Source organism: Rhipicephalus sanguineus, chromosome 2 (assembly GCF_013339695.2).
Source record: "Rhipicephalus sanguineus isolate Rsan-2018 chromosome 2, BIME_Rsan_1.4, whole genome shotgun sequence".
Taxonomy (NCBI): domain Eukaryota; kingdom Metazoa; phylum Arthropoda; class Arachnida; order Ixodida; family Ixodidae; genus Rhipicephalus; species Rhipicephalus sanguineus.
The window spans coordinates 217,397,706-217,413,350 of NC_051177.1; the positions used below are offsets into that span (position 1 = coordinate 217,397,706).

A 15,645-nucleotide genomic window follows, 5' to 3' on the forward strand; every position below is an offset into this window, starting at 1 on the left:
ACTGCTGAGATGCCAAGTAATGCCAGCTTGCAATTTTTTAGATTTCCAGCTAACTTTCCAAGAGTCCCATACATGCTGGGAATATAAAACTAGGAGCTATATGTCCCTGCTGCCATACGCCTCAGGTCATACGAAGCTCGTCAAGAGGGCCACTGCTTCCTCATGCTTCACAGTGGCAGTCAGAACATCATGTGACCACAAGGTCAATGATAGTATCGTGCAACAAGCAACGAAGCTCAAGAACAGCGGATACCCGGCGTCTTTAATAGCTTTTGTCGCTGAAAAGGTCCTAAAAAGTTTGCTTGGCAGTAAGAAGGCACTAAAAGAAAACGACCAAACCAGGAACATATGTGTTGTTTCATATATGCACAAGACTTCTCATGCTCTCAAAAAGATTGAGGAAAAGCATGGCGCGAAAGTGGTTTCCTCTGCCCCTTTGAAGCTTAAAGGCCTTTGCAAACAAGTTAATGATTCCCCCGAAACTACGCTCGTGAAAAAATGCACCATCAAACATGTAAACAAATATTTAGAATGTCACGAGGGCATAGTTTACAAAATTGCGTTCACGTGCGGAAAATATTATATTGGGAAGACTGCGCGCTGCATAAACACAAGATTAAGGGAACATAGGTACGCTACAGCAGTGCTGCAGTCACCAGAGCACTTAGCTACTCATTGCGCAAGATGTGGATGTGATCCCATTTTTAACCAAACGCAGACGTTGGCGCATTGCAGGTCTAAAAGAACACACGAAATCATGGCGGCATTTTTCATGTTTAAATCACACAGTCACGTGAGCTCTGCATCTATTGCCCTATGTGAGGCAGCATTTAACTTAATTGACAACCGCCAGATTAGTTACGAATACACACGCGGAGCATGATAGCACCAAAATAACCTGCTTCCATGAAGAACACGTTGTAATATAGCCCTTGTTATATTCAGCATTTTTTGTGAATATCTTTGACGTGCTTTTGCGAAAATAAACAGTTGAAAGTTTGCGCACCACTAGTCCTGTCCCTTGTTACGTTTCTCGTTTGTGCTTCACTCAGCGCATCTACATTACAATTTATGCCTGCTAGAGTAAAATTGCCTGTTTAAATGAGGTTAGTTCGGGAATGAGTGTTTTTGGCAAGGTAGTCATTAAAGGGCCCCTCACCAGGTTTGACAATTTTGAGCTGACGAGCGCAATGCCTGCACTGGGCGTTCACGATTACGTCTGCCAAAATTTGCAACGCTACGCACCGCGTAAATGGGTCAAATTTCAAGCTGAACGCTGCTTTCCCTTCTTCTCGCGTCCGCGCGCCCAGAGAATGAGGGGATGACGTACATGAGAGAATGGCCCTACGTAGATGGTAGTGCTGTGACGTCGCTCCTCTACGTAGACGACAGTGCTCTGACGTCGCCAACAGTAGCACGTGACACTGCGATAATTATTTGACACGACGTGTAGTTTGTGTAATTTGTTGCTTGAATGGATGAATAAAACTTGAGTGCAATAATAAAACACACAAACGAAATGTGTGCGTTTTCTTTTTTTAATTTTTACTGCGAATCGCAGCGAGATTCGAGACTAATCTACCTCCGTATCGCACGCGTTCGTGTTCTCGCGCTTTGCGCATCGAGCAGACGCCACCCTTTGCAAAGAAACTAATTTTCTACCGCGTTCCAGCGCTCATTAGGCTCATTTATCCTCCCGCGTCTAACTATGTTCATGCAGCACACCGCTAGTCTCGCGTCCGTACAAATGTTGCAGCTTTCGTGCTCAGTAATAGGTTAAAAGCCAAGTGATCGGCGAGGGCGCGTTCGGCATAACTTGCAGAGATGAAGCGCAAAGAACGCCGCCACAACACCGCTCGCGTCTTGGGGGCTCGGGCATTTGGCTCGGGCTGGTTCGGGCACGTCATGCGCTCGTGACATTTTGTGCGCATGACGTGTTCATGCGTATGCGTTATGTGATCCTTCTGCTCGCGTGCCGAAGAGGGCAGGGGAGGGATTTGGCTTGCGAAGGCTACACGGGGCGAGCGGCAAGGGTTTGCAGCTCGCCTCCTCGTATCATGGTTTCGCGCCGCTACAAATTATTGTTTTTCTCAGCTTCTAACCGACCGATTAGAAAAATTCTTGTGGCAAAATGCTCTTTATTGGGCTCGCAACAACTTGCAATGTCTAACTAAAATTCGTTAGGTCACCTGGTGAGGAGCCCTTTAAGTACTTCCAAATATTTCGGTGGAGAGTTTGTACGCATTATGATGTGGTTAGTCTCTACGCTTGGTGTAACATTAAAAAAAGACAGCAGTTTAGATTTTCTGTTTTACCACACATTTCATACTGCCGCGCGCTGGAACAAATGCGTTATCTGTGGTTATTTACAATATAGTGAGCACTGGTTGGTTGCAACTAGTCTCGTGTATCAAGATTTCGGCGCCAAATGGCTGCATTGTCTTTCTATCAGGAAATGTACAATGTGGGCATATACTCACCAGGATAGGCTTATCGGGGTCGATCATGAGTGCCTTTTTGACTGCCTCATAAAAGCTACAACAAGGAATTTCCTGGTCAGGAAACGGGGAATAGACAATGCCGTTTTCTACTCTAGCTTTCATTACGATTACGAAGTTTGGTTGAATAACAATGGCTGAGATAACTGCCTTTAGCTATAACTGACACCGGCACTGCGTGCGTGCTCGATAACGTTTAAAAAATAGGTACTTTGTTGGGATACACTGGCGTTGGGATATAGTGCTGCTGTATGGACAATCACACTGAGACCCTAAGCTCCCGCAGCCCCAACACAAGTGGAGGATTTAAACGCGAACAAGTGTTCGTACCACAGAAGTAGGGGAAAGGATCATTTGTGACGCTATCGCAGAGTGACGTTTGTTACACCGTGATGTTTTATTGCATACGGCTTTCTCGAGATCTCGACCAAAGATAAAGGTTGTTCAAGCCTGCCTGTCCTTTCAGATACTCTATGTGATAACCGCTACTCACTGATATGGCCGGCGTGAGGATGTGCGCCCGGTGTAAGTGCATTCCACGTTTATGGCTAGATGGGTCTTCCTGCTGTCGCGGAATCACTCCTGTAAAACACGAGAAACGAGGTCGAAGATCCTTACAGCGGTGAATGACGCACACATAGGCGGTAGCATTTCCACTTGGATCGATTACTAATGCTAAATGCTCGAGCTTGTTCGATTGACAATCGTTTCAATCGCATGAGGATAAAAATATTCACATTTTTATCCATAAATGGATCAGGTGTGTTTTCCGCCATGTTTCTCCTCTTCAAGCAGAGGCGCGAAAACGAGCAAGGATACGTATATACATGTCAGATTTACGCGAGATTAAACGGAGCATCAGCACATAAAAAACTGAACCATGCAATAATCTAGACTAAGGGGGACCTTTGAGTGTCTTTCTCATTATAATTAGAACAATGATGAGAATTCTCGCAACAGAGGATATTTGTCGAGAGAACGCTGAATCCTGTGCACTGGTCTTAGTGATGGCAGGAGCCTCCACTCATAGACGCTCCAGCTTCACTTTTGCCGAAAAACTTGGTTTAATTGCATAGATCTGCAATAATTGCCAGAGGCAGCTTTTTTTTCAAATTCACAAAGCAACACTGAGCGTTTTGCAAAAATCGCTCCAATTCTCCCATTTGTCCAGAGCACCTATCTGCAGTAGTCAGAAAAATAATTATTTGATTTCGTATTTTACTCCCATAATTGACGTCTCTAGTCATCTTAATATCGCTGCCCCTACAGAACAGTAATTCTCAAAGCAGCGAGAGAATGTTCTATTTTCCTTATTTTGGAAGATATTCGAACGAATTTCTTGAAACGCCCGCACAGCAGCGGCGAATGCCCATCGAACAATTCCCAATTTACTATGGACAGTTCACATTTCTTCGGAAATGGGGTGCAGTCATGGCTTTGAATAGTCCATTGAAGCCATAGCGCTGATAAGACAGGGGCCACATAAAGAGGGCGGGACGTAGGCTACTCACAACTTGAGCACGACCCGTCCTCCTTCTGTGGTCCCTGTCTTATCAGCGCTATGGTTTCAACGAACGTAAGAAACCAACTAGCCCAAAAGTCTGTTTTTTTTAATAGTCAGCAGCGCTATTGGAAAGCGGTGACTACTGTGAGTATTCGTGATAAGTATCCCCTCTATAAAAGACAGAAGTGATGGAATGAATATTGAGAGGTAGACTGATAGGTGTGTATTAGGCGCAGTACTATAAAACGTGCTTGTTCAAGAGGCATACACCCGAGAACAGCATATAGTGTTGTATTATACGTCCTCCCTCTTGCATCAGAGCGCGAGCCACCCCACAGCAGATTGTAAGCATTGAAATGTCTAAGTGTGAAACGTTCCGGCAGCTGGTCCTATAAAGCTGAGAACTCGGTCATTGTGAGTTTAAAATCAGGTGGAACTTATATGGAGCAAATTTTTCTCAATGAATAGTGTAGCCTGAGGAGCGTAGCGATGGCTTCAAGAAGATTCATTCAAAAACACAGGGCGTCGAAACACGGACGCAATAAGTGAGTCAAGGCACCACAAACGCCGACTAACAACTGCAGGGGCGCACAGTGAACCAAAAAGAAAGAAGGGATGAAAACTGATCAGTGGATGGTCAGGTAATAGGCGAACCTATCAATCCGGCATGCTGGTGGTCTGCGTGAAAGACAAGATGGTAAGGCATATCATTTTTTTTTCTTTTTTGCAAGTTAATCGACAGTGGACTCACTCATGCGCTACCACTATTATCGATATGCCATGTCTCAATTATCAGACGCGCTTCTTCATTCCTGTGCGGATACGAAACTACGCATTCATCAAATTTTGGTGTGCACTTACACTCTCAATAATGTAAAGATAGACTAGAAGGTGAGCCTCCGGTTAGCGATCTCTTATGTTCCAATCTATAGTCTGTGGTTAATACAGCGGCCCGTGTGTCCTACGTTGAAGCGGCCGCAACTAAAAGCAACCTTATACACCACACCTGTACGTCAGTCACGGGATTTGTTGGTGTGTTTTACGAAACAAATGTCAGTCCGCTTCTTGTCTAATTCTCGATCCTTCTTTCTCTTCACAGCGACAGAAATGTTACCTAGCTCACTGGCAGACATAAAAACATCTAGCTACGCCGTATCTACTTCCCACTTCCTTTAGCCTGTGGGATACGCGATGAATGTAAGGACTTCCTACTACACGTTTCTTCCTATTGATTTCTGCAGTCATGCACGGTCTTATAAAAACGGACTTCTGTAAACGCTCAGCGACAACGGCTACGGAAACGCGAAGATAGCCTTCTTCTAAAGACGCGTAACCTGTGCGTTAAAGCTGGCCATCATGTTGTGCACACACGACTTGGTGAGGCAAGACTTAAGGCATGACATGGCTATACCATTTTAAACAACCTTACATTGCTTCGACAAGAAGTTTAGGAGTGGTTTTGAAGATCTAGAATAATACTGCCAGCATACGCGGTTCTTCTGAAGCGTTAAGGAAATCTCCAGATATTGTATTTCATTATTCTGGGGCAATTCCGCGCTAGCTAAAGTTCAGCCCTCCTACATGTAATTCAAATGTTTCGTTCAATGAGGTAACCACGGATTCAAAGAACAAGGGTATCAATGCAGGCTAGTTGGCATTGCATTGCAAGGTGTGGGTGTAGTGCCATGTAAGAAAAGTCACAGTTTCGCCGCAACAGCGAAGCAATGAATGCAATAGCAAGAAATTGGAATGTAACGCGAAGAACGGAAAGCAGCTCGAAATTTCTAGCGCGTCGCTCAAGCGCAAACGACGCACGAAAAGAACACACACAGGACGAGCGCGAACTATCAAGTGTCACAGTTGTTACTTATTTCTGTTTGAACCGCGTGCTCGTTTCGCAAACGCGGCCGCTGCAGCGAGCGAAGTGACCTTCGTAGGCTCTGTAATTTCAGCGCGGACATCGCAGTCAAAGCACAAGACATACAACCCCTTTACCGCCCTCCTCGAGATAAGCGCGCACGCAGGCGACCACGCCCTGTAGAGCGAAGCGCAGGGAAACGCGCGCGCGCGCAACGCTACGAGCGGGGCGACGACCTTCAAAGCGCGTCCCTCGCGCACTTCGCGCCATCTCGCTGGTGAGCAAGAAATCACGCTGAAGTAAACGGTGTATATAAATAGCCCGCCGTTAGCATGCTGAAAGACGGTACTCTTCGTGGCCTAGCCGTCTAACACCGCGCGCTGTGGAGCGAGAGGTCGCCCGTTCGATTCCGCGCGTCGGAAAGTATTCCTGATTTTTTTTTTTGCGGTTGTTAGTTCCTTGGGCGTCCGGAGAAGAATCGGTGCGGGCGGCACAGCGTCTGTTGTCGTTGCTGTGGTCAAGGTCAGGGTCTTTGTTTGCCTGGTCTTTTCAAGTAGAGGCCCGTGCTCTGGCGGTAGACCTTGTTGCCAGCGGCTTGCTCACTGCTCGACCTTGGCGTCGACGTCTTCTTTGCGACTCGGGCTTGGTTCACGGCTTGACGGGGGCGTCCGGAACATGGACGAACAGCACCTCCACCAGATGTCACGTGGTCGTGACGTCGAAGAAGGCAGCAGTCAGCACGTCTGAGATGAAACTCTTTATTTTACCGAACTTGTGGCCGAGAAACTGAAGGTAAAACTACAGCAATACACTGATAGCGGCGAACAGAGCGTCGACCGTCGATCAACTGACAAGCGGTCAAGTGCGTCGGCTTTTATACAGGTGCTATCGAACTTTCCAGCGATATCGCTGGTGGCGGCGTTATCTCTCGATAAAGCTGGGACATTCGCGTGCGGCGCGAAATCTTAACAAAACGACCTACTGCAATCGAGAATCTTCTCGAACACTGCTTCGCGGACAGCCTCGAGCGTCGATAACCGTCCAACCCAAAAAACATCAAAATAAAACAAGAAGTGGGCGTGGCAACATGTGTGTGTATATATATATATATGGATCATTCCATATCAAGTGTACCCGGTAAATTTCAGGTGTAAGCCAACGCGTGCCCTACACCGGAAAGATCATAAAAACAACTTAAACAAACTATAGCTTAATTATGCCGTTAATCATTGCGTAAGACCATGTATCTTAATTATCAGAAGCCAAACACGACGCCCTGGAACAGCTCTGCAGGCCATTGACTGCACTATAATTCTGCCACTTTGGACGATGAAGCGGTTCAATATTACATGCCCTTTGATGGTCTGTACAGTTCCATACTTTTAGCGCTATAGCCATTTTAGATGCGAAGTATCTTAAGGCCGAGCTCATCCGGTGGTGTGCGGCGTGACCACCCTTACTGCGCATGCGCATACCCTCTCCACACACCTCCTCTCTCCTTCCCCTCTCCACTTTCCCTCTCCCATACCCCTCTCCCATACCCCTTTCCACTCTTCCTCTGAAACGCGTGCTAGACATGCCGAAATTCTCTCCTGCGCAACGCCGCGATGAGCTCGAGCGCATGCGCGTCCCCTCCCCTTCTCTCTCCTCTCCTACGCTGCCCCCCTCTCGCCCGCCTGTCGACCGCGTTCCCCGCTCGCCCTGTGAGAATTAACGGCCAGGCTAGATGGAAGATACGACGCGCGTAGCGTCCCTCTTCGCGTTCCACGACGCGAGGTCGGTAGCATGCCCAACGAACGCCAACGGAACGCGATCGTGCAAGTGCTCCGGCTTCGCAATGCCTCATGGTCCCCTTTAGCGGGAGATGGTGTAATTTTTGACGTTATATGCAGCAGTATTACTAAAATAAGTGGCAAGCAGTTCAATGACTTGACTTATTTGCTGCGAAAAGGCCCCCGCTGGAATCCTCCGCTGACGTGCTATGCAGTGAAGGCGAGGCAAAGGAAAACCTCGTACGACCTTGTGGTTGTTCAGTTAGAAAGTTTTTTCTCGCTTCAATCAAAAACTACTCTTTTGAAACTTCCCGTACGTCATACCTACATAGCATACTACACAACCATGCAAAAGTCATATTTTTACTTGGACCGCTACATTCTGGAAATGAAGCCACAATATGGGTCAAAGAGCTATTTTGTCAAAATATTGTGGCAATGTTTGTTCTTCTTTCGATCCCGCAGTATTTTTATCACTTACTATAGGAACCTACAAAGCCCCCGATATGAATATATTACTCGCGGAAGAATCGCTGCTCTTTCTAAGAAATGTTAAACATGCAGCATTTTGCGACTTTTCGTCAGGGCGAAAAATAATGAAAGTTGAAACAGAAATGAATGAACTATCATAGTCATGAAAGAGCAGCGCCTTGAAATTAAGAATAAACTTATTTCGTAGTAATGAAGAAAGAGAAAATAGACAACCACTACTTTGTAGCACGAAGCCACGAGGAAATCCATACGAATTTCTCAGAAATAAAGCCTCTTAGTCGCCGAAATATTCGTCCCGGTCCGGGGTTCGAACCTGGGACCAACGCGTTTGCGGTGCGGTCGCTCTACCAATTGAGCTAACCAGGAAGCTAGCAATTGGCAGCGCGAGGGCGAATTCATCGACAAATTTTCGGCGACTAAGAGGCTTTATTTCTGAGAAATCCGTATGGATTTCCTTGTGGCTTCGTGCTAAAAATGGGTGGTTGTCTATTTTCTCTTTCTTAACCCTTCCGCCACCTTGCGGGATTCCGCAGAACTGATTGTCAATTCATATTAATGACTCAAACCATTGATTTTATATAAATTTTTACGTACGACACAGTTTCACTTCCGTGCCCAAAGTTCGAAGCGCCCTCTAGGCAACACAAATTTTTTTCCCAAAATATAACGCCTCAATAACTACATCTGAAATTCATATATGCCAGCCCAATTTATTTCAGCACGATCGGAGATGGACGAAAATTTACCGGGTACACTTGATATGAAATGACCTATATATATATATATATATATATATATATATATATATATATATATATATATATATATATATATATATATATATACGGCACATGACGGCGACGCCCAGGGCAAAAACCAGCCGAGAGTGTCCACCTAATTGCTATCGCAATAAAAGGTTAAGTAAGTGAGACGAGAGGAAAGAGCACTCGCAACTAAACCTTACTTTGCGTCGTTTGCAAAATATACAGCCATGAAAACACCACGTGTTACCGATACCACTGCCACATCAGGAAAAGAAGACAACCAGATATCACACCGGCGCACCGCACTAATCGTCGAGATAGTGTATGTCACATGAGAGTAAGTCAAGAGACGGCTTGCTAATACATTCGCTCCCAAATTTCTTGATGACATTAGCTCCAAAGAACTCTCGTTCTTGTCTTTTTCCATATATTTTTATCCCTCGCGTCTCCTCCAGCTCAGGTACGCAGCCGGCTGACCCCACTGCTCGATGCAATGAAGTGCCAAGTCACTTCCTCTGCCAGTTTTTAGCGTACCCTTATGTTCCCTCACACTATAGTCTATGCACCGCTCAGTTTGACCGACGTATACCAGTCTGCACGTTAGGGGGATCCTGTGAACGACGTTTCTTTGGCATTCCGCGAAGGACGTGACGTGCTTCTTGGTGTAAACCGTCGTCCTGTATTCACAAGAATTCACTTGGCAGCACAAGGCTCCGAGCTTGTTTGGAGCACTGAATACAACGCGAACGCCTACGAGACCCGCGATATGTTGATCCGATGTGAGACGCCATGAACATAAAGAATAACCGCAGTCTTGAGGCGTCACGCTTGTAGTCGTACGGGAATGCTTTAGTGAAAAAAACACACCGATGCTGCAGAGAAAGACCAAGTGCAAGCGACACGCACTCATACAGTCTTAGGCAGGCACTAAAGTATAGAAAGAAAGACGAGCTCCCGTCGCACCATAGCACGCTGAGTGCTTTCATACCTACATAGTCCAAGGCCACACGAGTCCAGACGCAGTCCTCAATGCGCAGGCGAAGAGATAAGAAAAATGTTCTGATGAAATAATGGGACCCTTAGGCCCGGTCGGCGAAATACCTGCAGGACTATCAATAAAGTTGTTACCAACAAAGCCAATAATGCACGCCGGAGAAGAAAAGGCAAAATAAACTGCTGATTCACCCGCTTCTGTTGCTAGAGAAAGAATCTACGCGGTTAGAACAAAGCCTTTTTTTTCGTTGTTTGTAGCTTGGAGAGTTGAGTAAGAGGATGAATATTGCGTTTGGAACTCTAGGTTCTATGAATGACACACTACAGAAAATCTTGCAAAACTCCGCCCACTACTCGGCCAATTCACTCCCCTGGATTGGATCCCCTGCACTCACTGCAATTCACTCTCCTGCACTCCCATGCACAGAGGGATAGAACTACTTGAGAAACCACACGATTGAGTGGCTCGCCATAAGGATGAGATTGCCGTCTCATTGTAGAAACTAAGTACAAAGACGCACCCGGTTAAGGGACCGTGCACACTTTAGGAGCCGCCACAGTCGCGCGCTGCCTCCAGCGCCAAAGCGGCCACGGCAGCAGATTTGGCGGGATACGAGAGGAGACGACGCAGGCGGCGGCAAGCCACTGCGCCGTGTTTTGGTGCTTCGCTTCAGGCGTTTTCTTTCCCGTCTGCTTCCAAAAGACGTCAAATTGTTAGCAGCTGTCAGAGAACCTAGCGTTAGAGCGTGTGCTTCTTTTCGCCAGACCTCGTGTATCCTCAGGCGAACGCGGCAACATAGAATGCGTGAGCTGGGGGAAGACAACGGAGGTGACGAGCCCGTTGAGCGAAACGGCGCACGTGTAACGCGGGTCGTCTCACTCACTAAACAAGCAGAGCTTATCGCCCTCGGACTAACGCGGCAGTGAACTCAGCGGCAGCTTGAAACTGGCGATACCAGCAATTGCACTGTCACGGCCGCTGAATGAAGGAACGCTTTCCATCGAACGGCCATGGCACTGCATTTGTTGCGCCGACTTCATCAGTGCAGCCGAGTTCGTCGTCGCGGCTCGTCCTTTGCTGCCATGGCACTGCAAAGCGTGCCAATTATTATTACGTTTGGATTCGGAAAGCTACGTTATATAGTTTCTTCCGAGGAGCTAATCTAAAGAATGGCAGGGACCTCCGCGAAGCGGGGCACGTTCACGGCGTCGTGGAAAACGCGTTGCTCGGCAGATCAACAATCACGGGCAAATGCACCCCCTAGAAAAAAAAATACCCCATGGATTCATAAAACACACTTTTGTCGTCGAACGAGTGCGATCCACCGTTCACGCTGATTCCGTTCATATTATCTAAATGGAAACCGGTAAAAACGTGTGCCCGCATAATTCCTGTAGGTGTTATTGCACCCAACAACGCAGCAATTATTCCTGGACTTTGGCGCTTCTACGAACAGCGCAACGGATACAAAACGAACTGCCCGCAAAAATACCTCGCGCCGTCACAGCGGGCGCGTGGAGCGAGCAGGGGTGCAATCGCGGAGCGGTGCTTTATGCCATAATATACTTATCGTCCACCACCTGCTGCTGACTGATCGCGTTGATAACGCGGTCGGACCGTCGCTCTGGTCACTGGCCAAGCGCAAAAAGTACGAAAAGTATAGTCATCGTAAAAGGCATCGTCCCTCGATTTCACCCCATTGCGAGCACGTGAGAGCATCCCGCCAAATCTGCGCTTCTTGCCGTTTGGGACGCCTTCGCTCGGGCAGCGGAGTTACGTCTGCACGGAGCCCATATCTGCGTCAGCATGACGTCCATATCATTGTAAACTTAAGTGCCGATTAAATTATGAAAAAATGTTTGAAAATTGCGAAATTTGTTAATGACGTGAAATGCTTCAGTTACATGTGCAAAACAGAAAAAAGCTTGCCGCATCGTTTGACGGCTTCTAAAAATGCTTTATTCATCATATTTCCCACTGTCATGTAGTACCCAGGCCCGTAGCGAGGAATTTTTTTCGGGGGGAGGAGGGGGGCGGGCACTTGCTGAAGGCCTTGAAAAACACTTATTTTCGTTATTTATTTTCGGTAAAACAACCCCCTCTATCACAGTGTTGGGGGGGAGGGACTAGACCACCCCCTCCTGCCTGCGGACCTGGTAATATACCCCATACCTCGGACATTTGTTGGTTAGTCCGAAATAAATTTCCGCAACTTCAGAAAGTATGGGCTTCATTTGACTTCCCATGCACAAAATGTACTACTCCTCTATAGTTGAGTACAAACTAGATGAGGCTACCGACAATGTGGCCGCGTTCAAAGCACGGCACTGAGAGTGCCGTGCTTTGAATGCGCGGGAGAAGCAAGACGCGCATTTCGCGGTTTAGTGTGCACACTCTCTTTCAATAAAAGCGCCGATCACAGAACCCCCTGCTGTCATCTATGTTTTAAATAGGAAAACAACATTTGACGAGCTGGGCTCGTCAAAAGCGTCCCGAAACATTGCTGAAGAGTCATGACGAGCTCATGACGAGCATAGCTCGTCATAAGAAAAAAAGTGACAATTTCTCATGAAGAGCTGAGCTCGTCATAAGCAGTTAAGGGGCTAAAGAGCTGAGATTTACTGCGTAAAAACTGGCAATCTGCTATGATGCGGTGGTGATGCTGCTTAAAAGTGTGAATTCATCGCGCATGTTTCTTCGCGCCATCACGTGATCTGTGTTCACTGTTGCTTTTGTGGTATAAGGTGGTAATAATATTAGTTTAACCTCACAAAACCACGATATGATTATGAGGGACGCCGTAATTGAGGGCTCCAGAAATTTCGACCGCCTGGGGTTCTTTAACGTGCGCCTAAATCTCAGCACACGGGGCTCAAGCATTCTCGCCATTGCCTTTGCTAGAAGCGCTGCGTGTGCGTCTTCTTTTGCCGAGTGCATGAGTGCCGAGGAAGGTTGTGCTTCCGTCACCGCTTCCTACAACCGGAAGATGTAACTAGCACGAGAAATGGGCAGGGAACAGCTGGTTTACAATACGAAGTGCGTGCGGCACAACTTGCTTAGGGGTGTTGGCTCGCGACGCCCTCACGCGGAGCGCACCGTCGTGACTGTATACAAACAGATCCATTGTACTGGGGGCGGCTGCTCAGGCCGTAAAAAAAGGAGTTAGCTCGCCCCTCCTAACCGGCCGTGGTTGGCCAAACTGGGTGGTGCTTCAACGACAGTCTGAGGGAACATAAGGGCACCTTAAAGACTGGCACAGGAAATGACTTGGCACTTCATTGCACCAAGCAGTGCGCACCAGCCGACTGCGCACCTGATCTGGAGATGACGTGAGTGATAAAAAGATATGGAAAGAGAAAAAACGAGTTATTTGAAGCTGATGACATCAACATGGTGGGGATCAAATGTATCAGCAAGCCGTCGCTTGACCTATTTTCATACGACATAGAATACCTCGATGATTAGAGCGGCGTGCCAGTGTGTTATCCCGTTGTTTTTTTTCCGCTATGTGACAGTGGTATCGGTAACACGTGGTGTTTTCATGGCTTCATATTTGCAATCGACAGAAAATAAAGTTTAGTTGCCAGGCGTCTATTTCGTGTCGTCTAACTTTCTTAACGATTTTTTACGTGGCGCTACACCCACATCTTGCAACGGATTCACATTCCTCACCACTAAAACAAGTCAAGTTATCGTCCACATAACGAAAAAACTTAACCATAGAAATAACTAAGGCACCTTCTAAACGTTTGTCAGCATTGCTAGGGTATAAATCACTAAACGTTAGAGCAACCTTTGAACCAATACAAACCCGTGATTTCTGCACATAAACGCCTTCCTTCTAACCTACGAGCATCGACCCTAAATACGCGGTAAGAATTTCTAGAGCAATCTGTATCGAAACGCCACAATTTTAAGTGCAAACCATTTCCTGCCGTTAGGTAAACAAATTTAATTAGCTCCAACTAGCTCAGCTCTCTGTTATTAGATGTGAAGCATCTTATAGCGGAGTTCAATCCGGTGGTGGTGGTGGTGGTGGTGGTGTGCGGCGTGACCACCCTTACTGCGCATGCGCATACCCTCTCCACACACCTCCTCTCCACTCCTCCTCTCCACTTCCCCTCCCATTTCCCCCTCACCACTTTCCCTCTCCACTCCTCCTCTCCCCACCTCCTCCCCACTTCCCCTCTCCCGTTTCCCCTCTCCAATCTTTGAAACGCAGGCTAGACATGCCGAAATTCTCTCCTGCGCAACGCCGCGATGAGCACCAGGGCATGTGCGTACCCTCCCCCTGTCTCTCCTCTCCTACGCTGCCGCCCTCTCGCGCGCCTGTCGACCGCGTTCCCCGCTCGCCCTGTGAGAATTAACGGCCAGGCTAGAGAGAAGACAAGACGCGCGTAGCGTTCCTCTTCGCGTTGCACGACGCGAGGTCGGTAGCATGCCCAGCGAACGCCAACGGAACGCGATCGTGCAAGTGCTCCGGCTTCGCATCGCCTCATGGTCCCCGTTAGCGGGAAATGGTGCAATTTTCTAAGCTTCAAGAGGAGTTTGAAGCCTCAAAAAGTCCGTATGCTACTGCGCTTTCCGTAATTATTGCAACGCTACCCACTGCAGAAAAATCAACGCCGTCACTTCACCTTTAACGATATGCTGCCTTTTTAATAAAGTCCCTATTAGATGTTTCCTACTGAGTTTACTGGGTGCAAAAGACATTTAGTTTATGTTCAGATAGCAGTTCTTTTAGGTCATTGGTGTTAAGCAAAAGCCCTCGAGCGTTTTTAATGAAGTACATGTATCGCCATTACGTTAGCGCTAAAAGTGCTTGTGCACGCCAAAAGACCCAACCTCAGGTCATATCATAATTTTAAATGCGAAGCATTTCTTAGCGAACTTCTGCGATTTTGAGCGTATCTATCTATCTATCTATCTATCTATCTATCTATCTATCTATCTATCTATCTATCTATCTATCTATCTATCTATCTATCTATCTATCTATCTATCTATCTAGCCGCCTACGACTTTGTGCTCTCCTGCTGGTTTCGTTAATCGAATGTACACCAAAATTGGTATGACATAACATGACTGTATGACGAACATGAATGACGAGTCATAACATGAAAATTATGACATGCATGTCATGAACGACATGATATACATGCCGCAGACTTGGTGCTCTTCGGGCCGTTTCGTTAATTTGATATATACCATAATTGATACGGCGTGACAAGAGTGTATGACGAACATAGCTGACAGGTCCTAACGTGCAAATCATGACACGCATGTCATGTACAGCATGGTATACATGCCACGCTCATGGTGCGCTCGCGGCCGTTTCGCTAGCTTGATATATACCAACATTGGTACTGCGTGACGTTACTGTGTAACGAACAGAAATAACATGAGTTAACATGAAAGTCATGACGCGCATGTCATGTATACCATGACTTACGTTCCACGCCCATGGTGCGCTGGCGGCCGTTTCGCTAGCTTGATATATACCAAAATTGGTATCCTGCGACATGACTGCATGACGAACATAAATAGCACGAGTTAACATGAAAACCATGACACGCATGTCATGTACAGCATGACTTACGTACCACGCTCATGGTGCGCTGGCGGCCGTTCGCTAGCTTGATCTACCCCAGAATTGGTACTGCGCGACGTGACTGTGTGACGAACATAAATAACTCGACTTAACATAAAAATCATGAGAAGCATGTCATGTACAGCATGACTTACGTGCCGCGCTCATGGTGC

The 15,645-nt window shown here is 47.0% G+C and overlaps 1 protein-coding gene across 1 annotated transcript in view; it reads right to left on the minus strand.

Moving 5' to 3' along the window:
- LOC119384087 (uncharacterized) overlaps positions 1 to 2,800 on the minus strand; it is a 159,717-nt gene extending 156,917 nt beyond the window's left edge. Inside the window, exon 1 of the mRNA XM_037652379.2 lies at positions 2,481 to 2,800. Within this exon, the coding sequence (XP_037508307.1) occupies positions 2,481 to 2,603 (123 nt within the window). The 5' untranslated portion in view covers positions 2,604 to 2,800. The remainder of the gene's footprint in view (positions 1 to 2,480) is intronic.
- Between the last annotated feature and the right edge of the window lie 12,845 nt (positions 2,801 to 15,645).